This window comes from Chanodichthys erythropterus, chromosome 24, assembly GCF_024489055.1.
Source record: "Chanodichthys erythropterus isolate Z2021 chromosome 24, ASM2448905v1, whole genome shotgun sequence".
Lineage (NCBI taxonomy): Eukaryota > Metazoa > Chordata > Actinopteri > Cypriniformes > Xenocyprididae > Chanodichthys > Chanodichthys erythropterus.
In genome coordinates this window covers 172,501-199,000 of record NC_090244.1, presented here as the reverse complement: position 1 = coordinate 199,000, position 26,500 = coordinate 172,501, and the positions used below count along the sequence as shown (strand labels likewise).

The following is a 26,500-nucleotide window of genomic DNA, read 5'->3' as shown; positions in this document are numbered from 1 at the left end:
GCTTCTCCTCCAGCGTTATCAGGGTCATTTCACAGATCACAGATGTCTGGAGGAAGCAGAGATGATTACAAATGCTCTTCACCAACTGCCTAGCAACACCCAGGAATATCCTGTGCACCTCATAGCAACACCTTGGTAACACAGCAGCTTGTGTGCGTGAGCGGAGAGGATGTTTCTCACCGGCAGCGTCTCTCCCTCCAGAGCCCACGCGGATCCTGCGGCCGCCGGACTACAGGGTGGTCCACAGGAACCGGGACGTGCTGTTCGAGTGTAAAGTCAAGCACGACCCGTCCCTCGTGCCCAGCTCCACATGGCTCAAAGACGGCGGCGAGCTGCCCGACGATGAGAGGTGCGTTTCAGATAAAACATCACAGGTTAAGAAGAACAGCTCAAAAATCCAGATGCATTGCAGATATACCTTATACTGAGTCATGTGTGTGTGTGTGTGTGTGTGTGATCACAGGTTTAGAGTGGACTCGGACAGTCTGACCATCAAAGACGTGACGGAGAGCGACGCAGGAACATACACGTGTGTCGTGAACACCTCTCTGGACCAGGACTCGGCCAGCGCTCGGCTCACTGTGGTCGGTGAGTGCCCTGTTGTTTGCGTCATGTGACGCTTTCCTGCGTGAGTCTGTCTGTACACTAACACACTTCTTCCTCACTCCCTGACCCCGCCCACTCAGAGGCTCCGCCCACTCCTGCGCCAGTCAACGGTAAACACACACTGTACCGCTTCACATCCCATAATGCCTGAGGGCTTGTGTGTGTGTGACGAGGTTCATGCCGCATGCTGTAATCACACACGTGTCTGTGATATGATTTAACGCCTTATTTTGCTTTGGAATCTCCCGGTTATTTTCCAGATGAAGGAGTCATTGATTTCTGGAGTGCATGTGTCCTCATGTGATTGTTCTGATCATGTGATCTCGTGTAGCATGTGTTCATCTGATGGTGTGAGTTATGATGAACTGATGGGTCTGTTTGACTCTTCAGGGCAGCCGGACGCTCCCACCGATCTGGAGCTGACGGATCCGGGCGCGAGGAGTGTTCAGCTCACCTGGACGCCTGGAGACGAGCACAACAGCGCCATCAAGAGTACGGCAGCCACACACACACACACACCTGTGCTCATCATTCAGATGTGTGTGTGATGGATCACTCACTGTGTGTGTGTTGATGAATCTAGAGTTCCTGATCCAGTATGAAGACGCTCTCCATCAGAGCGGAGTGTGGCACAACCTCACCGAGGTTCCTGGGACGAAGACCACGGCTCATCTCAAGCTGTCTCCATACGTCCACTACAGCTTCAGAGTGCTGGCGCTCAATGATGTGGGCTACAGCCGTCCCAGCATGCCCTCGCGCCAGTACATGACCAACCCCGCAGGTACATGACGCTCAAACACACACACTCACGCATGTGACTGATTCAACGCCTCTAACGCCACTTCTCCGCAGCTCCGGACGAGAACCCCAGTGAGGTCAAGGGTCAGGGCACGGAACACAATAACCTGGTCATCACATGGAAGGTAAGACGCTGATCATTAACTCTCTGGAGTCGGGAAACATGCCGGCGCGTTTTGCAGGTTTTTTTTGCAGCAAAGAGACTTAGTGTAAGTCAAATCGAAAACAAACCTTCTGTGTTTATGTAATCTGTATGAAAAGAGAGCCATGTCAGAAGTCCGTGATTCAGCTCATTATCCGCTAATGCGGCCACGCCCACGGAGCCAGCGCTGTTCAGACGCAAACTCAGTCAATACATGCATTCATCGTCTCAATCGTGTATTTATTGTCTTGAAAAGTGTTTATCTGCATGTTATAGCCATGGTTAGCAATCTCTGGAAGCCTCTGTTAGTTCCTGGAAAGTCACATGGTATGCCTGTTCTTCTTTAGATTAATTTGTGGACTAAATATGCACAGAGCGCCCTCTGGCTGCAAGTATGAATTGAAAACACAGTAACCAGCACTCACAGTGATGACAATAAATATTGAATGAATATTACTCCTCTGTACAGAAAATGTACATAAACATATGAGAATCCATCAATATTTCTCCAAATGTGCATGCTTTTAAGCTAAAAGCCTAAGGTCAGACTCTTTGCATCACAGAAATACATTATATTTTAAAGAATATAATAGAATACCATTATCTTAAATTGTAATAATATTTCACAGTATTTCTGTTTTTTCTGTATGTTTGATTTACACCATGATGAGATTTGAATCATGATCACAGAGGGTTTTTTCACAGCCTACCTGACTGAAAGAGCTCATTATTATGCAAGTCATTTCAGGTCATTATTATGTGATTCTTTTGTATTTTCAGGTGTGAATCACAGCATTATTCATGAAGATTCATGCCTCCACGCATACTGTGTTTCTTGACAAAAAGTGTCTTGCAAAATTTAAATTAATATATTGTTTTATATAAACGAGTAGGCAGCATAATTTTTACATCATTTTGAAGCAAAAACTCTACCAGAGTTCTTTTTACCCAGAAGTCTTGTGAACACAGATTTAGTATATATTTTTGGCCTTATTTCAGTGACTTAAGTTTTTTGTTTTTTCAATAACCACGCATAAATGTTATTCCTTCAAAAATACAAACATGTACATACATGTTCCTCACATATTATTGTAGCCTAGTTTGTGCTGAATACAGTGTAATGACACTTTTTCCATTAATATGTTTATGAACAACTGAAAAAAGCACAAATGTCAGGGCATGTCAAAACTTCTCCAAGCCCCAAATCAGCCTCAGACTCCAGAGGGTTAATAAACACGTAATGATCATGTTTATACAGTGTGATGTTTGATGTCAACTAGAACATTTCCCAAATTCCGTGACTTTCCATTTTTATCACTGGATTCCGTGATTCCGTCTGTTTTCTGCAACACTATCATAGATCCCACATACACTATAATCCGCTCTACTGTACGGAAGAAAACTCATGTTTCTGCTCCGCAGCCGCTGACGGGCCTCCAGGCCAACGGGCCCGGCCTGCTCTATAAGGTCATGTGGCGTCAGCAGGATGTGGAGGAGGAATGGACGTCTGTCAGCGTGGCCAACGTCTCTAAGTTCGTGGTGTCGGGGACGCCCACGTTTGTGCCGTACGAGGTGAAGGTTCAAGCGCAGAACGATTACGGTCACGGACCCAAACCCGCCGCTGTGATTGGATACTCCGGAGAGGACTGTGAGTCACTCGCCTTCAGCAGTTCACACTTTAACACTCGTTTAACGGAACGCTGCTAACTCCCAGAATGCCTTGTGTAGTTCCCTCGGCGGCTCCGGATCTCGTGCAGGTGGTGGTGGTGAACAGCTCGCTGGCGGAGGTGTACTGGGAAGATGTTCCTCTCCGATCGGTGCGAGGGCGACTGCAGGGCTATAAGGTACGGCTCTTATCATCATGTGACCTGAACACATGACCGATTCATTGAAGGCCTCAAATGAAAATAAAATTATTATTGTACCTCAGCGTTGTGTTTTTGCTCCTGGAAATTGTTAAATATACATGTTTATTAGATTTCAGTAGATTGACCTTAGAGTAGTGCATGCTGGGATCTGTGATGGATGATATGGAGAGCAGGTAGAAACTCTTTGTCCGTGTGCAGGTGCATTACCGGCGCGAGCGGAGTTTACACCGACACAACTCTCATCACGGTGAGCAGAGGACCGAGAGCTTCGGCCCCAACAGAACCAGCGGGAAGATTCCCAACCTGCACCCGTTCAGCGTCTACAGTCTGCACGTGACGGCGTTCAACGCCCGCGGGGAAGGACCCGCCAGCACCACGCAGCGCTTCGAGACGCCGGAGGGCGGTGAGAACTGAACGGGGTTTAAACCACTCCTAATATTCAGAAACATTATCCATCCACTGCACTGACAGTCGGATGAGAACAGTATGGAAGCTTGATTCCCTCCTGGAATAAAAATACAAAGGGCCATTGTGACTTCATTTCCAGCAATTCTGACTTATTTCTCACGATTCAGATTTTTTTTTCAATTGTGACTTTTATCTCACACTTTTGAATTTTTTCGCGATTGCAACTCACAATTCAGTTTTTTCTCGCAATTTTAAGTTTTTATTTTGCGATTCTGACTTCTTTCCCCGCAATTCAGACTTTTTTCGTAATTGCAACTTTTTATCTCACAATTCTGACTTTATTGCAATTGTTTTTTTTCTTCTAGCAATTTTCTAGCAACTTTATCTTGCAATTCTTGCAATTTTTCTGAAAATTGTTTATATCTCACAATTCTGACTTTTTTGTCAATTTTCTGAATTTTTTGCAACTTTTTATCTTGCAGCTTTTCATTACAATTCTGATCTTTTCTCACAATTGCAAGTTTTTATCTTTTATTTATTTTTATCACTTTTATTGCAGTTGTTTTTAACTTGCAATTGTGATTTTTTTTTTTTTGCAATTGCAAGTTTTTATCTCGCGATTCTGACTTTATCGCAATTGTGACTTTTCTAACAGTTGTTTTTATCTTGCAATTCTGATTTTTTTTCTCGCAATTGTGAGCGTATTTCTCATAATTCTGACTTTTTTTATAGCAATTGTTTTTATGTCACAATTCTTGCAATTTTTCCTGACAATTGTGTGAGTTTTTATAACTCGCAATTCTGACTTATGAGATATAAACTCGCAATTGCTAGAAAAAGTTCAGAATTATGAGAAATAAACTCACAACTGCGAGAAAATTAGTCACAATTACCTTCTATATGGTGGAAACAAGCTTCCATAGAACAAAACGTGAACTGAATTGATCTGAATAATGACGCTATTACTTTAAAGCAGAAATTAAACTCATTTCATAACTGATGAACTTTACACAGTTGTTGAACTGAACTGAATCGACATGAACTGAATATTGACTCTATTGTGTTCTGTAGAGCTGCTTTACGGCGGTCTCATATCTGATGAATCTGATTCTGTTATTTTCCTGTTCATCACTGTGAAGCTGCTGTGAATCGATCTGTACTGTATAAAGCGCTGCAGAAATAAAGCTGATTTGACTTGAAGGCACAGATTTTGTGGTCTGTATGGTTCCAGTTCCCAGCGTGCCGTCGTTCTTCCGCGTGTCGGCTTCAGATCTGGACTCTCTGACGCTGGAGTGGGGTCCGCCTCACGAGAGGAACGGCCGTCTGACCGGATACACCCTCAGATATCAGACGGGTGAGAAACCCTCTCTCACCTCAACATGTTGCATGTGTTTGTTTGAGTGTTGGTGTTTGTTTGCGTTTGTTTGTGAGTGTTTTTGTTGCTGTAGTCATTTTGAGGCAGCGCACAGCAGTCTGTGAGCGTAGCTTATGATTGGCTGAAATAACGTGACCCCGCCTCTTTCCGCTCTCGCTCCGCCTCCAGTCAACAGCAGTCATGACCTGGGTCTGCTGGAGGAGCTGGATCTGCCGTCCAATCACAGCAGCGTAACGCTGCACAACCTCCATCACAGCACACGCTACAAGTTTTATTTCAGCGCCCGAACGCAGCGGGGGTCCGGTCCTGCGGTCACCGAGGAGGCCGTCACCATCCTGGACAGAGGTACGTCCACTAAACAAGCGTCTCTTTCTGAAGAGTGTTTATTTCACTGCTGAGAAAGTGTGCTTTAGTTAAAGGACAAGTACTTAGAAGTCTAAGTATACCCAAAAAATACTTGAGTGAAAAGTGTCCACATTTAATTGAATCTAAAAGTTACAAAATGAAACACTTTTTCCATTTCAGTAGTTTTGATGCAAAATGCATAAACCTTTCAAAATCACTGATTTCTGATCCGTTTGGTCCCTGAAAATGTGTTTAACTCTTAACTTCCTCTCAGAGGAAGAGCCTTCAGCTTTAAAGTGCACAAACGTCTTTTACGGTGAGGAATACTATAGGGATACCACTCCCAATCCCGCGAGGAACCCTGTACAGTGTGTGTTTTCCTTCTGCTCTTTAATCGTTCCTTTTTATAAATGTCCTTCTTCTCTTCCCTGCGGTGACCTCTGACCTGCTGGAGTCACGTGATGCTGTGCCCTTCTGTACGTGTGTGTGTGTGTGTGTATCAGTGTGTGTGTGTTTTCCAGGAGCTCTGGCACTCCTCCCCCCTGCACACGGGTACAGATGCTGTAGTGACATCATCACTAGCCCCGCCCCTAACACGCTAACGTCACGTGTCATTCCCGCCCTCACTCTACTCACACTCGCGTCAGTCCGTGTAGTTGATGCGGTCGGAGCTGATGACTGTGTGTCTCTCTCTCTCAGCGCCGGCGGTCGCTCCTGCGTTCGGGAACGTCAGCTCGTCCGTGAGCGAGGACGGAGCGCGGATCAGTTGGGAATACTGGGGCCCCGAGAGACACCTTTATGTTGAATATATTAGAGACAACAGTAAGAGTCCTGCATGCGTCTGTCGTGCTTATGATGGTGAAACACATGAACATGTAGAGTAGAGCTCACACTAATACACCCGCTGGACAGAGTGACCGTCCTGAGGCTCTGCTCAGCGGGATTCACTGCGACTGTGTTCTCCAGCACAAACACCTGGACATCGTATCCGCTCAGTCTAGGCACGTCCAGATGTTCGTGCTGGAGAACAGCAGTGGTTGACGGCTCTTCTGTAGATTGCTGTGGACAGGTGGCTCAGGTGTAGACATGTGAACAGTCTGTGCTGGACCCTCAGGTGATGAAGACTGGCACACAGAGAAGGTCAACGGCTCTCAGTTCCACGTTCTTAAGGGTTTGAAGGAAGGGTTGGCCTACAAGGTGCGTGTGGTGGCCGGAGGTCAGGACGAGAGGTCGCTCCATCGCTCTGAGGAGCTGTTGGTGAAGCTCCCAGGTGAGGCTTCATCTCAGCCTCAAGGCCTTGTGGGATATGTGACGGCTGTGGTGCATGCTGGTCGTTGTGTTGAGGCGCATGTCCCGCATGATCCGTCTGCGCTCGTGGATCGGCTTGACTGAATCCCGTAATCAACACGATGCTCTTCCTCGGGCTTGTTCTCCAGCTCAAACATCTAAACATGAACAGACTGAAGAGGAATGAGGGAAGCATGTTGAGCTGGAGAACGCTGAGGACGAGCACCATGTTAGCGTGTTTGAGCCTCTGTCCTCACGTGTCTCATCCTCTTCCTCCTCCTCTTCCTCAGCGGTAGTGAGTCCGCAGGTGGACATCGCCACTCAGGGCTGGTTCATCGGTCTGATGTCGGCCATCGCTCTGCTCATCCTCATCCTGCTCATCGTCTGCTTCATCAAGAGGAACAAGGGCGGGAAGTATCCGGGTGAGACTGCTGCTGTTTTCACTTTTAATCATTTAGCAAACGCTTCTAACCAAAGCTTTTCACTTTCATTTTAGTTAGTTTTAGTCGTTTTTTATTTTCAAATACATCTATGTAGTTTTTATTTATTAGCTTCGGTTTATTTTGTTTTAGTTATTTTAGTACGTCAAACTGAATGAAAATTAGAAATGTTGCTGAAATAAAGTACGTTTACGTTTTTTTGGTTAATATTTCAAATTAAATTTGATTTTTATATTTTGTGTTTTCACTTTAATGTTAGCTAAAGTTTTAGTAATTTAGTTTTGTTTCATGTTTCTTATTTATTTGCTTCAGTTTATTTAATTTTCATTATTTTGATTCTTCAACTAAACGAAAACTAAAGTAAAGTAATCATGGTTTTAGATTGAACGCTGTGCTGTCTTTCATACGCTGCAAACAATGATGTTCTTCATGTGTATCTTTGCCGTTTTCCAGCTCAAATATCTAAAAGCGTGCAATAAATTGATCAATATATTTATTTCTGAATGCATCGCATTGATCTTGACTGTCCAGGTCCGGCTTTCTCGAGCCAACCTCAGGGTTTGTTTACAAACTTTACTCTTCTAGTTTTACAGTAACGTGCGTCACCACACAGAAGAGAAGATCTGTCGCTTCAGCAGATATTTGTTCTTGTTTTAATCTCACTTCATGTTCATCAGTTTTCAGTAATCAAGACTCGATATCTTCAGTCGTTTCTCTTCTGCAGGAAATGAATCTTGATGTCAGAGTGTTTAGATGTTAGTGACAGGAACGCTGAGGAAGAACATCATGTCTGCAGTGATGAAGGGCGTTTGTGTCGTGTGAAGCATGAACGCGTGTGTGACTCTGATGTTTGTCTCAGTTAAAGAGAAGGAAGATGCTCACGGAGACCCGGAGATCCAGCCCATGAAGGAGGATGATATCACCTTTGGAGAGTACAGGTGAGAGAACTCTGACCTGACCCTTGACCTCTGACCCCTCAGGAGACCAAATCTACACAGTCAGAACTTCTCCACGACTCTGGGATTCTGCCGTCACCTTCATCTTCTCCGGGACGCTGGATCGGATCTGGTCTGGTGGTGGTTTGATCCAGATTCTGTGGGACTCGATCAGGTTCTCCTCATTTTTTCAGGACGATCAGCATCGATGAACTTGGTTTCAGATCAGCACGTATATTTACTGCATCAGATTATATTTCTGCATCATTTCTTCCTGTGAATCCAGATTAGATTTAGTGACATGAAGCCGTCGGTGCTGAACTGAAGCTGCTCGATTGCCACTGAAAGTCTCTTCCTGCTTCTTCTGCACGCGAGACCAGTCAACGCACTTTACTCCTGTACAGCAATATTCTCTTATATCCCACTCCATTAAATCATTCCTTGATTTTTACATGCCTGCAGATGTTTATCTTTCCTCCTGCCGTCACATGATCTGAATGTGCTCACACGCTGCGGTCGAGGTCATGGGTTCGATGAGTCAGTCAGAACATGAGCGTCTAGTAACGATAGCAAACGAGCCGAGCTGCGCGTGATGTAAACGTTCAGGCGTTTCTGAATGAAGTGTGTGATGTTGACTTTCCTCCTCCTGTAAACGTCTGCTCGTTCGCTGAGACGCACAGACGGAATCCCGCGGGAAGGTAAGCGGGAATCTGCATGCGGAGGCCACTGGGAGAAAACACCCATTCCAGAATCACACTTCACTTGAAGCACACTAACTTCATCACCTGAGATCGTACAGATCCGTGACTGATCACATGACCTCTGGATTACATAATCACATTACAATAATTCAGTTTCTGGAATTAGATTATATTATATTTTAGATTACAGTTACTTTTTATTGATTTCATGTTAATTCTTCTTTTTTTCTCTTTTACTGACGATTCGCTTTAAATTGACATGAAGGTAAACAAGCAAAATATGTCTTTTTGTTTAATAAGTGTTTTCATTGTTTTTAAATAAAAAAAATATATATAAATCACATTTTACAATAAAAACACTTTCTAAAAAATATTTTGCTGGTAAACAAACAAAATATCTTTTTTAAAAACTGTTTTTATTGTTTTAAAACTTAAAAAAAAAAAACATATATATTTATATTTGTTTACCTGCAAAATATCTTTTTAGTATGTATTTTTATTGTTTTTAGATTAAAAAAAGATACATCTTAAAATGTAAACAATAAAAAACACTTACTAAAATATGTGTAATAAAATAAAAAATATAATATATATATATATATATATATATATATATATATATATATATATATATATATATATATATATATACACACGCACACACATTTTTTTTGTTTACCTGCAAAATATCTTTTTAATATATTGTTTTAAAACTTAAAAAAAGTAGTTATGTATGTGTGTGTGTGTGTGTGTATTTTGTTTACCTGCAAAATATCTTTTTAATACGTATTTTTATTGTTTTTAAATAAAAAATATAAATATATCTTCAAATGTAAATAATAAAAAACACTAAAACTAAAAAAGATCGCCTAAAAAGATATTTTAATAAGTGTTTTTAATGTTTTAAAATAAAATCTAAAAAATAAAAAAGCTTAGTAATTTATATACATATATATACATTTTTTGTTTACCTACAAAATATCTTTTTAGTACACATTTTTGTTGTTTTTTAAATAAAAAGATATCATTTTAAAATGTAAACTATAAAAACACTTACTAAAAAGATGTTTTGCAGGAAAACAAAAAAAAAATTAGTAAATGTTTTATTAAATATATTTTTATTTGACATTTTTATGATTTTATGATTTTTAATTTTTCTTATTAATTATAAGATTTCCATGAACTCACAAACGGCAGTGTGGGAAACATAATGTTTAATGCACTTCAAGTTCATGATGAAGAGTGGAATATATTTTCTTTATGGTTTTAAATCACAAATGGTGCAAATGAATCTGTGATAGACGAGTGAAAAGTAATCAAAAAGTAGATTATATTACCTAAAATGTGCAATCTAATAGATGACATGATGAAAATGAGTAAACTAAGAAACCAGCACTGTCTGTGTGCTGTACTGACCTTCAGCTGTTCAGTTCTGGAGCTCCCCGGATCACGGCAGGCTTTCAGGGGAAGTGTGGCCACATGTCCATCAGTCTTCATGTTTGATTTGATCGAGTGTCTCTGCATGTGCTGAATCAGATTCTGCTGCTGCTTCAGGAATCAGATGATCAATGTTTGAATCACGGCTTGTGTTTGCTGAGATGGATCTGCTGCTCATGTTCACGCTTCTAATGTGGAGATATTGATTGCTTCATCCATCTGATACCGTCACCTGCTCATCAATAATATGATTTAAAGTTCTCACAGGATTTCTGTCTGTCATCATGTCACATGTATGTGATTGATCCTGCATGTGTGTTTCATCTTCTGTCGTTTTCCAGCACAGATATCCAAACATTCTTGCATCAAATGACGCTTCATTTCCGTCAGTTTTCAGTGCGGTCACTTCTCTTCTCCAGTAAATCCTGATTTGAGAGTGTTTAGATGTTTGTGCTGGAGAAGCAGAGGAGGAAGATCATGCCTGCGGTGTTTGATTTGCGTCATCATTCATCTGCATGTGGTTTTTCTCCTAGTGACGAGGACCACAAACCGCTCCAAGGGAGCCGAACGCTGTCCAGCGGGACCATTAAGCGCGACGGGAGCGACGACAGTTTAGTTGACTCCGGAGACACGCAGTTCAACGAGGACGGCTCGTTTATCGGCCAGTATAGCGGGAGGTCGGAGAGGGACGCGGCGCACGAGAGCTCAGAGCCGCCGTCTCCCATCAACGCCATGAACTCATTCGTGTAGACTGACGAGGTCAGCTGACGCGCCGTTATTAGAGACTGAAGCGACGGACGCGGCTGTGTTCACTGTACTCACTCTCACTGCGGGAACCCAATACCTGAAAATAAGCTTCAGTAAAGGGAAACTGAATTAGTTTAGATCAGCAGATATTCGTTCCTTATGTTGGGTTGAGAAGGAAACGTACTGAAATCCTATTTAAGCTTCTTCTGAGACTAAATGTAGTCAGAATCTCCTCCTACATCCACCGAACTCCACTCGGACCTTCAGACGGTTCTGACGCGCGTTACTGTTTCTTTTCTAACTCATCAGACGATCAAAACCACGAAAAATCCCAATCGATTTCATTAAACTTTTACACAGTAACTCTAATGGAGTATTTGAGCTTCATTCATTAATGTATCTGTCAGTAGCAAAATAAAAACTAGCGTAGGACATGCTAACACCATGCTAAAACATGCTAATGTTAGCAAAATGCCAAATCATGCTAACAACATGCTAATTCATGCAAGAATGAGCTAAAACACGATAGCAACATGTTAAAACATGTTACACTATGTTAATTCATGCGAAAACATGCTAGCAGCATAGTAAATCATGCTAGCAATGTGCTAATTCATGCTATCACAATGCTAAAACATCTTAGCAAATTGTTAATCATGCTATCAATGCGATAAAACATGTTTTAGCATGTTATTTCATGATAGCAACATGCTAATTCATGCAAGCAATGTGCTAAAACATGATAGCAACATGTTAAAACATGCTAGCATATTAAATCATGCTAATACATGTTAGCAGCATGCTAGCAATATGTTAAAACATGCTAACAACATGCTCATTCATGCTAGCAATGTATTAAATATAATTTTTGTTTATCTTTTTAGTACGTATTTTTATTGTTTTTTAAAAAATATGTATATTTTAAAATGTAAACAATAAAAATACTAAAATATATTTTGCAGGTAAACAAAAATATTTTTAGTAAATGTTTTTTATATATTCAGTATATTTTTAATTGGTATTTTTATGATTTTATGATTTGATTTTTTTAAAGGATTTTCTATTTTATTAAGTATAAGATTTGCTATCATGCTAGCTAATGCTAAAACATGCTCATTCATGCTAGCAATGTGCTAAACATGCTAACAACATGCTAAAACATGCTAGAAATGTGTTAAAAGATGTTCACAAAGTTTTAAAACATGATAGCAGAATGTTAACAATTGGTAAGACATATTAGCAAATTCATGCTAGCAATGTACTAAAACATGCTAGCAAAACAATCCTGGACACATGCTAAGACATGCTAACAACATGATAAAACATGCTAAGAAGCTTATAAAACTCAGAATTTCAGACAAAGCTTTGTCAAGCCAACACGTTTGTTTTCAAGACTGTATTTTTAAACACAAACTCGTTCATTTTGATGATTTTTCATTAATCATGTCTTCAGTCATTCCTCTTCTCCAGTGAATGTTTCTCGATTTAAGGATGTTCAGATGTTTGACAGAAACACAGAGGAAGAGCATCATGTTCTCAGTGAGATGATAAACTGCACAGAATACTGTAATCAGTGAGATCAGGTGAAAATATAAAGACATTTGACCTAAACGCTTAGTAACCCTCATGACTGAGGTCATGTGACCGAGCTGCCGGTCATGTGACGATGCAGTATTGTGAACACAGCCGCAGTACCCGTGCATGATGACAGTATCTGTATGACGCTCTGGACAATCACATCACATCACATGACCCGCCACCTGCATCCTGACCTGCATGTGAACCTGTGCTGTTCCCATAGCAACCCAGACATGACACTGCGCTCAGTGCGAGGAGGAGGAGGAGGATGAAGCTTCATCTACCTGAATGCGTTCACACGTCAGATATGAGGATCCCACGCTTTTAAATATTAACATGTAGAAGTGGACTAGAATTCATTTCAATATCTGCCGCATCTTTCATCCCAATATCTAAAGAAAAATATTGTAATGATATTTTAGATAAAGAGAATAAAGCCTTTTTTTTGGATTGCATTGCATGCAATAAGATTTATGATTATTAAATTCCCAAATTCTCTGAATAGAATTAGAAGAGATTTCATTCTCATTACTGCAATGGACAAAACATAATTAATTTTCTTGATGCATAAAATATACTTTCTTATTTCTGATTTTTGGGGTTTTTCGTGTAATTCACCCTATTTATATTTGCCTTGTTGAGTTTTTGTAGGTCATTGATGAACTGTGTATGAAAGATTTTTATGCTTTCTTCATAACTTGCATCAAGTTTGAATTTGAACTGTTAAATGTTGTTTTGTAAAGATATTTTGTTACTGTAAATAAAGCGAGAGTTTGTTTGGCTTGAGGACTGAAGTGTGTGTGTGTGTGTGTGTGTGTGTGTGTGAGAGAGTGTGTGTGTGTGTGAGAGTGTGTGTGTGTGTGTCGTCAGTGTTGTGTTCTCAGCAGTATTTCTCATGTTTTACAGACTCTAACGCACCGCAGCTCTTGGTTTAAAGGGATTTTGTACGTTAATCTCAGAAATGTTTTTTAACCTCACGTCTCATTTTACTGAAGATCCTCTGGATGATATCTCAACCTCTATAAATATAATATGCAGAATAATATTGAATGAATAAATGTATTCCAATATACATCTCTCGTCTGTTGTTCTTTCTTATATCATCTGATACTGTATCCCATAATGCACTTGACTTGATCTTCATTTCCAGTGATGAACTGAAGTACACACAGGTCATTACTACACACTTTTATACTCAGTATTTGATCAAACTTTATACCAATCCAAATTAAAAATGCAAAATGACAGTGTTTGTTTCTCAGATGATGAACGAATTCAACATGAAAAATGTTAGAAACATCATTTTATTCACATAATATTCAAATATCTGCCAATAATCTCGTTTTCTGTTTTGACCCCATTGGCAGATATTTGTTCTTGTTTTAAAGACAAACTTTATTTGATGATTTTCCAATAATAAGACTTAATCTCTTCAGTCATTTCTCTTCTTCAGTAAATGTATGTATTCTTAAATATGATTGTGTTGGAAAACAAGACAGAAACACTGAGGAGGAACGTCATGTTTTCAGTGAGATGCTCTGGGTTATTTTGAGACTTTTGGAGCGACAAAAGATTTCAGTGAATTCTGGATCTGAAGCAGAAAGAGAAAATCACAAACACTCACAGCGAGCAGCAGTGAAGAAGATCAGAGTGTGTTTATTTTAGTCATTGTCATATTTCAGTGTGGAGAGAGAGAGAGAGAGAGCCATCTGTCGAACTCTTGCTGTGTGTGTGTGTGTGTGTGTGTGTGTGTGTGTGTGTGTGTCTCACAGTGCTGGCACACACACACACACACACACGTCACAAACACTCACATTCAGCCGTCTGTTATTTCAGCACTAGTGATTTTATCCAGTTCTTGGTCATTTTTCTCATAGTATCAACAGATGAAATGAAACTGAAACAGCTGCAAACATCTGGACCAGCTGATGATGATGATGATGATGATGATGATGATGATGATGATGATGATGATGGTGATCGGTGACTCTCAAGCTTTAAGGGCCTTTAGGAGTAGTTTCAGTATTTATTACCCTTTTATTGTAATTACTACAATAAGTAGCCTATATAGTGTGTACATGCAAAACAGGAGTGTCAGTTAAATTGTTTTCAAACCTGGTTTAAATTGAAAGAAACTAGGAGTGTCCTAAGATTCAAATATGTCACTAAAATAGTTATAATTAAAACATTTCAGCATTGCAGAAGTTTTAAGAGCTGAATGATCTTCAGTGAATTCAGTCATTCAAAATCTACTGGATTCACTCTTAAAAATAAATGTGCTTTATTGGCATTGATGTCCCATGAGGAATCTTTAACATTCAGGGAATCTTTTCTTTATCGTGGAAAAAAAGGTTATTTAGAACATGGTTCTTGTAAGAACTGTGTCGAAGTTCTCCAGGTTTCTGTCTCCATCTAGTGTCGGCTGAGAGACTCACAGATCACGAACACAACACTACAGACGATCTTCACAGGTTTCTGCTCATTTGATTGAAGCTGTTTTAATTGCACATAATTTAACTGAGTGCTAATTAGAAACTCATTTTCGCTCGTAATCAGAGTTCAGTCAATCTGCTTCATTGAAGCCACAGTTCAACCATACCGTTACATCCCGTCATCATTTACTCTCCATCATGTCGTTCAAACTCTTTCTTCTTCAGGATACAAAAGGAGATATTCTGAGAAATGCTTTTGTGTGTTCAATCAATGTTGTTCAGTTCCCATCATCCTTCAAAATATCTGAGAATATAAGTCAAGCAGGTTTGAATGACATCAAGTCATGTCACCTTTATTTTTATAGTGCTTTATACAATACAGAGTTTATTTCGGCTGTTCTACAGCAGCTCATGTCATTGTCCAGCTTAAGTAAGTTCAGTGTTGATTCATTTCCATTGTAAAAATCATCAATTATTATATTAGTTCATTTATCAGCAGCTCTGGAGAAGACAGTGATGTTCAGTTCAGTTCTCCTTCAGGTGACAGAATGGAGAAAGAAAAACCTTGGGAGAAACCAGGCTCAATCGCTCAGTTCATGATCAGTCCATGATTAAGATTCAGACAACATTACAGGTCAGAAGTCCGATCGGGATCAGATCAGATTCATCACGCCGGAGCTGAAGCTCGTCAGCGTGTCTGTGTGGAGGATTAGTCTGGTTCTTCACTGAGGATCTGTGCCGATGGCTGTCATGTCATCAAGACCTCGTTAACTCTCGTTAATTTAGCCACTGTATCAAATAAATCCCTAGAGTTGTGTTTGTTCTCTTCCAAGAGAGTCGAAAAGTGAGCTGATCTAGCAGTTAAAGCATTTCTGTATGCAGTAACACTATCTCTCCACGAAATGTGAAAAACCTCTAGTTTTCTTTTCTTCCAGCTGCACTCCATTTTTCCGGCTGCTCTCTTAAGGGCTGAGTGTGCTAAATGTAGTATACTTCAGACTAGATAATGATCACTATGAGTCAACACCGATTCCATGCGACAGTATTAGATCTAAGGTATGATTACGACAATGAGTGGGTCCTGACACGTGTTGTCTAACTCCAATAGAGTTTAAAATGTCTGCAAATGCCAATCCCAACGAGTCTTTATTATTATCTACATGGATATTAAAATCACCAACAACAAGGACTTTATCTGCAGCTAGTACTAACTCTGATGGAAAATCTGCAGTCTCTTTGATAAAGTCTGTATGGTGTCCTGGTGGCCTGTATACAGTAGCAGCACAAATGTCAAACGGGATTCATTACGTTCACTAGATGTGTAAAATAGTCATTTAAGGTAATGTTATCGTCCGGTTTTAGCCAGGTTTCTGTCAGACACAGCTCATCTAGCATAATCTCTGATCATATCATTTACAATAAGTGCTTTTGAAGGGATCTAATATTCAGCAACCCAAGCTTTATCATTTGTTTATCAGTATTATATCTGTTTTTTATTTGTTTAACATCAATTCACAACAAATAATCAGAGTAAAGTAGCGTGTGTTTGGCGTGCTGTCCGAGGAGAAAGCTCTGAGTTCAGAATCCAGAGTGATCCCGTATCCCTGCCTGTGGTCAGAACAGAGGATTCTGGGTGTGAGGAATGCTGAAAACTGTCGAGGAATGTAGGAGAGCCGACTGTGTGTGTGTGTGTGTGTGTTTCCTCAATAACGTGTTCCTCCCGAACTTTGTTAATAAAATGTAATTTCAGTTTTTACCCTCTTAATGGGTTTGGAAGTTTTTTGTTTTTACTGATTCGGGGTACAGACACAGTCTCTGTGTGATAATATCTAGGTGTGAGAGTTTCTATGTGTTGGGATTTATCTGACTTCTGTGACGTGAGGCGGCCAGATTGATCATTTCTGGGTGGACTATCTCCTAAAGTCGTCATGAAACTGAAGTTGCTCTAGTCTTTTCTTCTCTATTGTGTCGTTTATCGAGTGAAATGCTTCTCAAACAAGAACAAATGTTGGTCGGGGCTTGATTGTGTCTGTGGGGAATTGATTGGATGGTTGTGGTTTGCTATTGGTGGATCTCATGTGAGTGACAGGTTGTCCCGCCCTCATCATCAGAGAAGAGAAGAGATGAGGAAGATATTCTGATTCAAGATGAATTTAAAACAATAATGATAAATCATCTAGAATAAACACTGGAATATTCCATTTTGTTTTCATGCTGATTTTAAGCTCATTTTAAATGCCTCTCTCTCTCTCTCTCTCTCTCTCTCTCTCTCTCTCTCTCTCTGTGTCTTAGCAACATCAAATCAGAAGTGACCGCTCAGCTTTGATGTCGTCCAATCACGTCGCTCGGACGCTTGCTGCTTTTATTTGCTCGGTTTGAAGCCCATTCAGTCATGAATAGATTCTGAATCACATTAGCGCAGTGTTGATTGTTGCCATGACGACTGACCCCCCCAAGCCCCTCCCCCTCCCAACAGTTACCCCGCCCCCACACAGCTCAGTTACCCCTCCGCCTCCGTGAGTGTGTGTGTGTGTGTGTGTGAGTGTGTGTGTGTGTGTGTGTGTGTGTCTCATTATTACAGAGTGTCTGTTCCACTGCACTCAGATCTTTAAATATATTTGAGCCGTTTACATCCAAAACCCCATGGGTCGTGACCTTTGACCCTCATGCATAATTCTACATGACAGTTCAGTTGTTATTCATGACATCATCACTTCTAGATGAAAAACACCCAGAACATCCTAGCAACTCCATAGCAACGCCAGAGCATCATGACGGACGGTTCTGCATCATCTGAGCGACTGAATGTGATGAAGAATATTCATGGAATATTTATGAATGAATATTTATTAATACACTTGAATATTTATGGATATCTTCGGGATTATATTCTTATTTTAAAAACAAACAAACAAACAAACATGTTTTTCTCTAACCAATCAGCAGCTCTTGTTTAATGTGTGTGTGTGTGTGTGTGTGTGTGTGTGTGTGTGTGTGTGTGTGTGTGTGTGTGTGTGTGTGTGTGTGTGTGTGTGTGTGTGTGACGGGGGTCTCCGTCTGTGAGAGTGTGTTATATTGATCTGACAGTAATGCCGTCTCTGGTTTCGCTCCCTGAGGATCAGAGCCGGACTCACTCGCTCCATCAGAACCTTCCCAAAAACACTCCGGATCATGGACACGGGTCAGACGGCCGATCCGTCGCTGGCGAAGGTCAGGTGATGGTTAATCTCGTTTAGAGTCTGGACATGATCATAACGAGCCATCTTAATCAGCCGTGACCTTTGACCTGATGTGTCTCTTCATCAGCAGTGATGGACTGAACATCAGTCAGGAAATCCCACTGAACAAAGAACGCTTCGCTAACGTTGACTTTAGGTTATGAAAACGTTATTATATTCTTTGATCGTTTAAAATCCATGATTTTTAAATGTTTTTTTCTGGTTATTGTGAACGTTAGAGAAAACATCAAGAGAACGCTTCATTTGATCATTTTGCAAACAAGTTAAACGTACATTAGATGAACATCCAATTAAAATGTTTCAGAAACACTCCATGAATGATGATGTTTAGAAATCATTATTTAATAATGAATGTGTGTTCATAACTCACCAGAACATTCTGTTAGCTGGGATTGTGTTTGTTTATTTATTTCATATTACACAGGATAGATAGATAGATAGATAGATAGATAGATAGATAGATAGATAGATAGATAGATAGATAGATAGATAGATAGATAGATAGATAGATAGATAGATAGATAGATAGATAGATAGATAGATAGATAGATAGATAGATAGATCAGGTGTATTTTCATGTATCAGCTGCTCGTGACAAACACACTTGTATTATTAGCTGACAGGTGAATCAGCCAATCAGCGCCCCTCACGCGCCCGTCAGCGCGACCCATCCAATCGGGTGCTCCGCAGAGACGCGTCGCGCTGCGCTCGAGCCCCGCGCTGTCAGTCCGCCCGGCGACGCGCTGCAGAACGGGAGCGTCTGCTGAAGGTGAACGGACGGGTCGGTCTCTTCTTCTGCAGGTAAGACCGACGCGTTTACTGATGCTTCATGAATGTGCGCGAGGAGAGATGCGAGGTGCGGTGAGGATGAGGAGGAGGAGGATGATGATGATGCTGAGACACACACACACACACACCCACACACACACACACGCGTACCGCAATGCAGACGCGCGCGCGCCTGTTTCACAAACACGGATGTTTTGCTTTGATTTCTGTAATTGCGTTGATTAATTGTGTCGCGCGCGGATCTCTGTCTGCGCTGTTTTCACGCGCACCTGCGCGCGTCTCATCGCTCCAGCAGCGCGAGATGATCGTTTATGAGATATTAAACATGCATGAGCGTCAGACAGCGATCCCGATGTTTACATGAATCATTCTGTCCGAACACACCGTTATGATTCGGTGTTCGTGAGGTTTGTCGTGTAGAGATTCGCGGGTTATATATGATGAGTTATATAGGGCGTGTGTGGAGATATTTCTCCCAGCATGATCATATGTAACCCCACTGTACACATGCATGTGTAGGTCATGTGATGCTGACTGTATGTCCGGACATTAATGGAAATATTTACAAAGGAAAACAGCCCCAAACCTTGCACTGATCTCATGAATTATTCAGACACAACAGCCAATGGCTGGACCCCAGCATGACCTTTCAATATTTCTGTGGAAAGTTGCATTTATTAAAATTACAATATGCCGTTTGGATGTTGCCTAACTTAATATATGGAGTAATATCATGAATGTATCAGACGGGTGGATCAGGACGGGTCAGGAGTGTCAGATGCGGTCAATGAATCGGTTCTGTGGGTTAATCTTGTTCCACATGAAGGATCCTGAATTCTGACCAATCGCAGCGCAGCCTGTCATTGTCTCTGATATGAGACTCTCCTCGTCTCCCTCGGGCGCAGACGTCCCTCCGTCTCCATCTAATGTGGGTTAGACCCCGTTTACCCAGCAGCCCCGGCTCCGGACGGATGATGTGTGAGGAATGATCTCTGGAGGAGCTTCATCAGCGCTGGAGTCACGGACAGAAGATGAGATTAATTCAACTCTATTTCTGTAGAGCTGTTCATGATACATATTGATTCAAAGCAGCTTTAGAAAATCAGTGTCATAATCGAGCAGGTGCATTAAAAAAGAAAAACACACCGATCCTCATTCTTCATAGTAGAATTAAAAAAGTAAGTCGTAATTACGACTTACCAACTCGGAACAGGAGCTCGAATGCGGTTTATATAGTCAGGATGAATCACCGAAAGAATCACTGAATGAATCACTGAATGAATCACTGAATGAATCACTGAATGAATCACTGAATGAATCACTGAATGAATCACTGAATGAATCACTGAATGAATCACTGAGCAGAAGCAGGAGCTTCTGATGGTCTCAGATTCTTCACGTTTCATCAGGATTCGTGTCGAGCGGAGCTGCGTGTGCCGGTCTCTCGTCACGAACACAAGCGTGAGCTGAACATCATCTGGAGCTTCTGTAGGGTTATTGCGTGTGTAAGGCGTTTGACTTTTCTTTCTCCATTTCTCCTTGTTTTCTTTAAGACTGAAAGAGGGAGAGGGAGAAGAGTGGTTCTTGCTTCATCACACATCTGTTTGTGTGTGTTTCTTGGAAATCGGCATAGAAAGATCTGGGAAGAATGGTGCCTTTAGCCAGAACTGACTATATACAGAGTTATTGTTCTGTTTCACAATCTTTAATTGTATATTCTCATTGGACGGTCGCTCCACTCCCCCTGAACATGTAAAAAGGCCAAGTACAGAAATAAACTTTGGAGAAGTTCTGTGAACGGAGATTGGGTACATTGACTCTTCCATGGGTGAGAGGAGGGACTGGGAATGTTGTTGTGTTGCTCGGAGAGAGAGATTGTGATCCGACAGGCATTATTGAGCGTGTCGACTACAGCTGAAATACACCCGACCAGAAATATCAGAATGAAAACATTTTGTTCTTGATTATACAAACGTTCCAGTGTTTCATTCTTCAAGCATTATGGGAACGTTACTTTCGAATGTTTTCTGAATGTTCTGAAACAAGTAGAAACAGTTTGACTGTTTTAACTTTAGTTAGTGTGTAATGTTGCTGTTTGATCATAAACAACATCTGCAAAGTTACGACACTCAAAGTTCAATGCAAAGAGAGATATTTTCTTTTACAGAAATCACTTTTTAACGGCTGGTAGGAACTACAACGAGCTTCTTCTCAGGTTAGTGACATCACAAACCCTAAAATTTACATACAACAAGGGAACACACAACAAAGGGGGCGGGGCCATGTTGGGCTGCTTTAGAGAAGAGGAAGAGTTGTTGTAGTCGAGTGTTGTTGTCATGCCGTCATTTTACGCCGGACTGCTTCACAAACGAGGGTCAATTCAACACAAAAGATGAACATGACGGCACATGCTAGTGGATGAGTTGAATCAACTCCACAGCAACTACATCAATTTATCCACTAACCATTCAGAAACGTCTAAAAGTTGTAACTTCTTCCTGAGTCTCTCCATCAGTGTCGACTCCGGTTTGAACAATGTAAGGCTGAACACTTTCCTCATTTTGGCTGCGTGAGATTCTCCAGCTTTGTTGTTGTTGAGCTGTTAAAGCTCCGCCCTCTTCTGGAGCAGCAGCTCATTTGCATTTAAAGGGACACACACAGAAATTGCGTGTTTTTGCAAATTTGACAAGCTATAATAAAAGATCTGTGGGGGATTTTGAGCTGAAACTTCACATTCTGGAGACACCAGAGACTGATATCACATCTTACGTCTTAATGTAAGACAAATTGAAACATTTCAGAATAAAAGTTCCGTGAACGATGTATAAATAATATACATTTTTAAAGAACTTTAAAAATCATATAACTTTGAATGAATGTTCTATGAACGTTACTGGAAGAACCTTGACAGAACGTTGTGTGTAACAGTGTTTTTAGCGTGTGAACTGTGCGGGATCGTCCTCTCAGCCCTGAAACTGCTCTTCCCAGCATGCATCTGTGCAATCACTGTCCAGCGGGGGGGTGAATCACTCGCTCCACACGACAATAAAGCCACTTGAGTTTGATTGACAGCTCTGGCATTTAATGAGCAGCAGGAGACGGACTGAAGCGATGCGCATTTACTGTCACACACACACACACACACACACACAATATTCTCCTTGAGGCACGTATCAGGACACAGACTCATAATGTTGAAACACTTAAACAGAGTTTAATCTGTGTGTGTGTGACAGTGTTTCATGTTCAACACACTCTCTCTCACACACACACACACACGGCTCTTGCAGATTAGTCAGCGATTCCAGCGGCCGGATCGATTCTCACTAATGGAATGGAAGGATTAGACACACATACACATACACACACACACACACACATACATACACACACACACACACACATACACACACACACACACGCACGCACACACACACTCACTGACGTGGTTTAATTGAAAAGTGTGTGTGTGTGTGTGTGTGTGTGTGTGTGTGTGTGTGTGTGAGAGAGAGAGAGCTCCTGCCTGTGCTGAACTCTGTGTGTGGTTGCTAGGGTGTTGTGTGTGGTTGCTAGGGTGTTAGTTCAGTCATATTCTGGTATCTCATCATGTCCCTCCTTCAACATGCTGCTCTCGAATCAGGATGATCGCGCCATAGGTCAGAGGTCGAGTGTTGTTTGTTTCCGGAGTGAGTTTATTCTGACAGAAGGGTTGATCTGATGGTGTTTCCTCATCAGCTTTGGCTTGTGGAGCGTCAGGTTGAGGCTGATCTCAGCACAGGTGACGGCGGCGGCGCTTCTGTGGAAATGGGTTAATTTCTCAGTGAGACTGAAGCGCAGAGCGGCTCATCGGGTATTTTTAGCGCTGAAGGAGGCCTGGAGGGAGACCAGAGACTCATTTAGAAGTCGATTACAAAAGATCCGCTGCTCTGATGTGAATCTGTGTGAGATACAGACCTCAGTTCATCCTCATCATCATCAGTAATGAAGAGTTCGAGATCACACACACACGTTCACAGCTAACACATCAAGAAACGTTCCCATTACGTTATGAAAACGTTACTTTTGAATGTTCTCTGATCGTTCTGAAACAAATAGTAGCATTTAATATGTTAGATGAACGTCCAACTAGACAAACGTGATCCATGAATGATGAATAAATACTGATTTGAGAACATTATTAAAGACCAGGTAACTGTGAATGAACGTTCTGTTAACGTTACTGGAGCGTTGCTGGGTTTCACGTGTCGTCTTTAAAGCGCTGTGACCGCTGAAGCGATGGTTTATGTTGAGCGTCTCTCGTGAGATGATGGATGCTGGTGTTCTGTACGCTGGACCGTCTCAGATGAAGCCGCTGGCCTGTTTTCTGCTCTTCCACCTGCTCTGACTCAAGGACACGTGAAAGAGTCTCGGAGAGATGAAGATAAGCGCGTTCTCTGGGATGGCTAAATTGTTTTCGGATCGATGGCTTCCTCTGTGATGCTGTAAATGCATTGAAGAGCTCAAACCCATTACTGTAGAAGAGCAGAAACACACACGGCTTCAGCGCTGATGCACATTAACCGCAGCGTTCACGTTCCAGAGCACCTGTTTACTGTGTTTACTGCGGTGTGGTTCAGGATTGGTTTATTGAGGTCCTGAAGTCTGTAGTATGAGTTATAGATGGAGGCACGTTTGATTCTGTGATCGGATCGAAGCTGTTACTAGTTCATGTTTTACTGTATTATTTTGCTGGTTTGTACCATAACTGCAGGACAGGAGTGATGATATTTCATTCACTCTGAGAAACCGTTTTCAGTCCATCAGCTGATTGTCATGAATGTGTCTCTGGATCATTAACACTATTGATCAGTATTGATGGTGGAATAACAGAGGAAGGAAGGAAGCTCCGCTCACATCCTGAAGATCTGAAACACTTCAGCCTAGATATATTACTACTTCAAGAAAAATACCTGAAAATCACCTACTTTATTTGACAAAAGAGCAACTCAGATTTAATTTGATTACATTTTAAAAGATTGATTAAAATGTGCAAGTTTTATGAATTTAATTGATTACATTTCCAATTGATTGACTATATTATTGTCCAGATCTCATTTGATTAATGCAACCATAACGCATAAAGATATTAAGATATTATAAACATTAACATCATTTTCTGTAAAGCTCTCAGATTTTCTTTGAAACACTACACAAAGAATCACATCACATTACATCATCTTTTTTCTGATTTTTGCAGCCTAAGATGACTGAATTGACAGCAGTATTTGCAGCATCTCTTGTTGTTTTGCAGTGAAAATATACCCCAGACACCGTTCTTATTATTTTCTGACCTCGAGCACCATTGCAGAGCTCCAGACCAGCATTTGATCAGTGGCACCGGAGCCGTGAAGTTCTGAGGTGATTATACTGATAGAAAAGCACTGAGCTGGAGTCGAGATGCAGATAATGTTAACTTTTATGTTATTATTATATTTAATAAATATTAAAAATATATACTAGGGTGTGGAAATGGCTAATAAGACAATAAGTGCTCCTCTGCAGCTACAGTGGTAATCCATCGTCTTTTTTATTTCTAAATAAGTTTTTGCTTTTCTACATCATGAAACTGCTAGTTTTACAAATGGGACAAAATATGAAGGATGAACAAATAATGTTTTGGACATTTGCACATTAAAAATCACATTAAATTTGGGCATTCATAGCTGTGAAGTTGTGCACTTAGCGTTGTGGGCTGCGTAACATTTGTGTTCATGGTACGTGTCTCATGATGGTTTCCAGATTACACAGCGCTGTGAAATTAATTATATCATAAACCACAGTTTCCACATCAGCAATGTTTGATCTGATATCTGTGGATTAACAGAGAAATCTGCAGCACATTTGAGTGCTTCTCACATGATTTCACAGAGATGTTATTAATTCTGTGGTGAATTCAAGCGTTTTCTTCCCAGCGCTGTGCAATAATGATGTGGTTGTGTGATTGGGATCGGCCGGCCGCTCTGAACTCATGTCCTGTTGTCTGTTATTGGTCCGAGCCGCTGTGAGCCGCTCACATGAGCCGACTGAATGATGTTGAGGTGACGCCACGAGACGTGTCTTCACAAATCTCCCGCTATTAAGAACAAATGCAAGAATATTGCAGAGTTTGCTTGATTTTGTGATAAATTCAGTGATCGCAGAATCGTGAAATCCTGGAGGGACTGATTAATGGAGTTAACACTGGAGAATTAATGACATTAACATGAATCAGAACCGCTTCATGACCTGAGATTCTGCTGGGAACTTTCATCTGCGCTCTTTATTCTCAGGGAAATCATTCCTGTTGCCCTGAGTGTGTGTGTGTGTGTGTGTGTGTGTGTGTGTGTGTGTGTGTGTGTGTGTGTGTGTGTGTGTGTGTGTGTGTGTGTGTGTGTGTGTGTGTGTGTGTGTGTGTGTGTGTGTGTGTGTGTGTGTGTGTGTGTGTGTGTGTGTGTGTGTGTGTGTGTGTGTGTGTGTGTGTGTGTGTGTGTGTGTGTGTGTGTGTGTGTGTGCTTTTGTTTATATTACATTGTGGGGACCAAATGTCCCCATGATGTAATATAAACCTGAGTTCACCTACATCGTGGGGACCAGCCAGCGGTCCCCACAATGTAAATGGGTTTATAAATCATATAGAATGAGTTTTTGTGAAAAAGTAAAAGTTTGCACAGTTTCCTGTGAGGGTTAGGTTTAGGGGTAGGGGCAGGGTAGGGGGATAGAAAATACGGTTTGTACAGTATAAAAACCATTACGCCTATGGAATGTCCCCACATTTCACAAAAACAAGTATGTGTGTGTGTGTGTGTGTGTGTGTGTGTGTGAGTGTGTGTGTGTGTGTGTGTGTGTGAGTGTGTGTGTGTGTGTGTGAGTGTGTGTGTGTGTGAGTGTGTGTGTGTGATCTGGCCGGTGCCTGAGTCACGCTCTCGTCCCTATTTCTGCTGTAAGACTGATTCTTGAAAACCTGAGCAGATCCAGAACGACACAGAGACCTGCTGCTTCACGAATACTAATGACCTCACATCAATAAGCTCGTCAGAAGTGTCCGACACAGCCAAGAACACACACTCACACACACACACATTTTTTAAAATGTGGGACTAAATAAGGGTCATTTCATAGACTTCTTGTTGTTATATTCAGCTAGTCGTAAACACGGTGATGTGTGTATGTAGGCAGCGTTTCAGCTCTTCATCTGCATGTTCCTGTTGTTCCAGAGCGTAGGCAGCGTCAATCCTGCTGCAGCACTGCATTCATACTTCAGGAAGACAGGAATCCCAGAATGCAAAGTGAAAAATAGTTCAATCAACTATATATATATGGTAACACACGTTCTGAAACAAAAGTTTGATGATTTT

The 26,500-nt window shown here is 41.3% G+C and overlaps 2 protein-coding genes across 13 annotated transcripts in view; both read left to right on the top strand.

Annotated features, from left to right (window-relative positions):
• Nucleotides 1-13,699, top strand: part of nrcamb (neuronal cell adhesion molecule b) — a 51,466-nt gene extending 37,767 nt beyond the window's left edge. For 6 of the 8 annotated variants that reach the window (XM_067380406.1, XM_067380404.1, XM_067380405.1 and 3 more), the window contains 13 exons: nt 202-349; nt 464-588; nt 997-1,098; nt 1,190-1,387; nt 1,459-1,529; nt 2,969-3,194; nt 3,275-3,390; nt 3,613-3,817; nt 5,054-5,176; nt 5,366-5,542; nt 7,120-7,251; nt 8,129-8,207; nt 10,876-13,699. In XM_067380406.1, coding sequence (XP_067236507.1) covers nt 202-349; nt 464-588; nt 997-1,098; nt 1,190-1,387; nt 1,459-1,529; nt 2,969-3,194; nt 3,275-3,390; nt 3,613-3,817; nt 5,054-5,176; nt 5,366-5,542; nt 7,120-7,251; nt 8,129-8,207; nt 10,876-11,092 — 1,919 coding nt within the window. In that variant the 3' untranslated portion in view covers nt 11,093-13,699. Of the gene's footprint in view, nt 1-201; nt 350-463; nt 589-996; nt 1,099-1,189; nt 1,388-1,458; nt 1,530-2,968; nt 3,195-3,274; nt 3,391-3,612; nt 3,818-5,053; nt 5,177-5,365; nt 5,543-6,241; nt 6,365-6,656; nt 6,813-7,119; nt 7,252-8,128; nt 8,208-8,490; nt 9,176-10,875 lie in introns of those variants that run through there. The other 2 variants (XM_067380408.1, XM_067380407.1) reach the window with 2 other exon arrangements.
• Nucleotides 13,700-19,073: 5,374 nt separating this feature from the next.
• cntn1a (contactin 1a) overlaps nt 19,074-26,500 on the top strand; it is a 38,891-nt gene continuing 31,464 nt past the window's right edge. For 2 of the 5 annotated variants that reach the window (XM_067379048.1, XM_067379042.1), the window contains exon 1: nt 19,074-19,139. The gene's annotated coding sequence lies outside the window, so the exon portion shown is untranslated. Of the gene's footprint in view, nt 19,140-20,250; nt 20,633-21,016; nt 21,343-26,500 lie in introns of those variants that run through there. The other 3 variants (XM_067379045.1, XM_067379044.1, XM_067379043.1) reach the window with 2 other exon arrangements.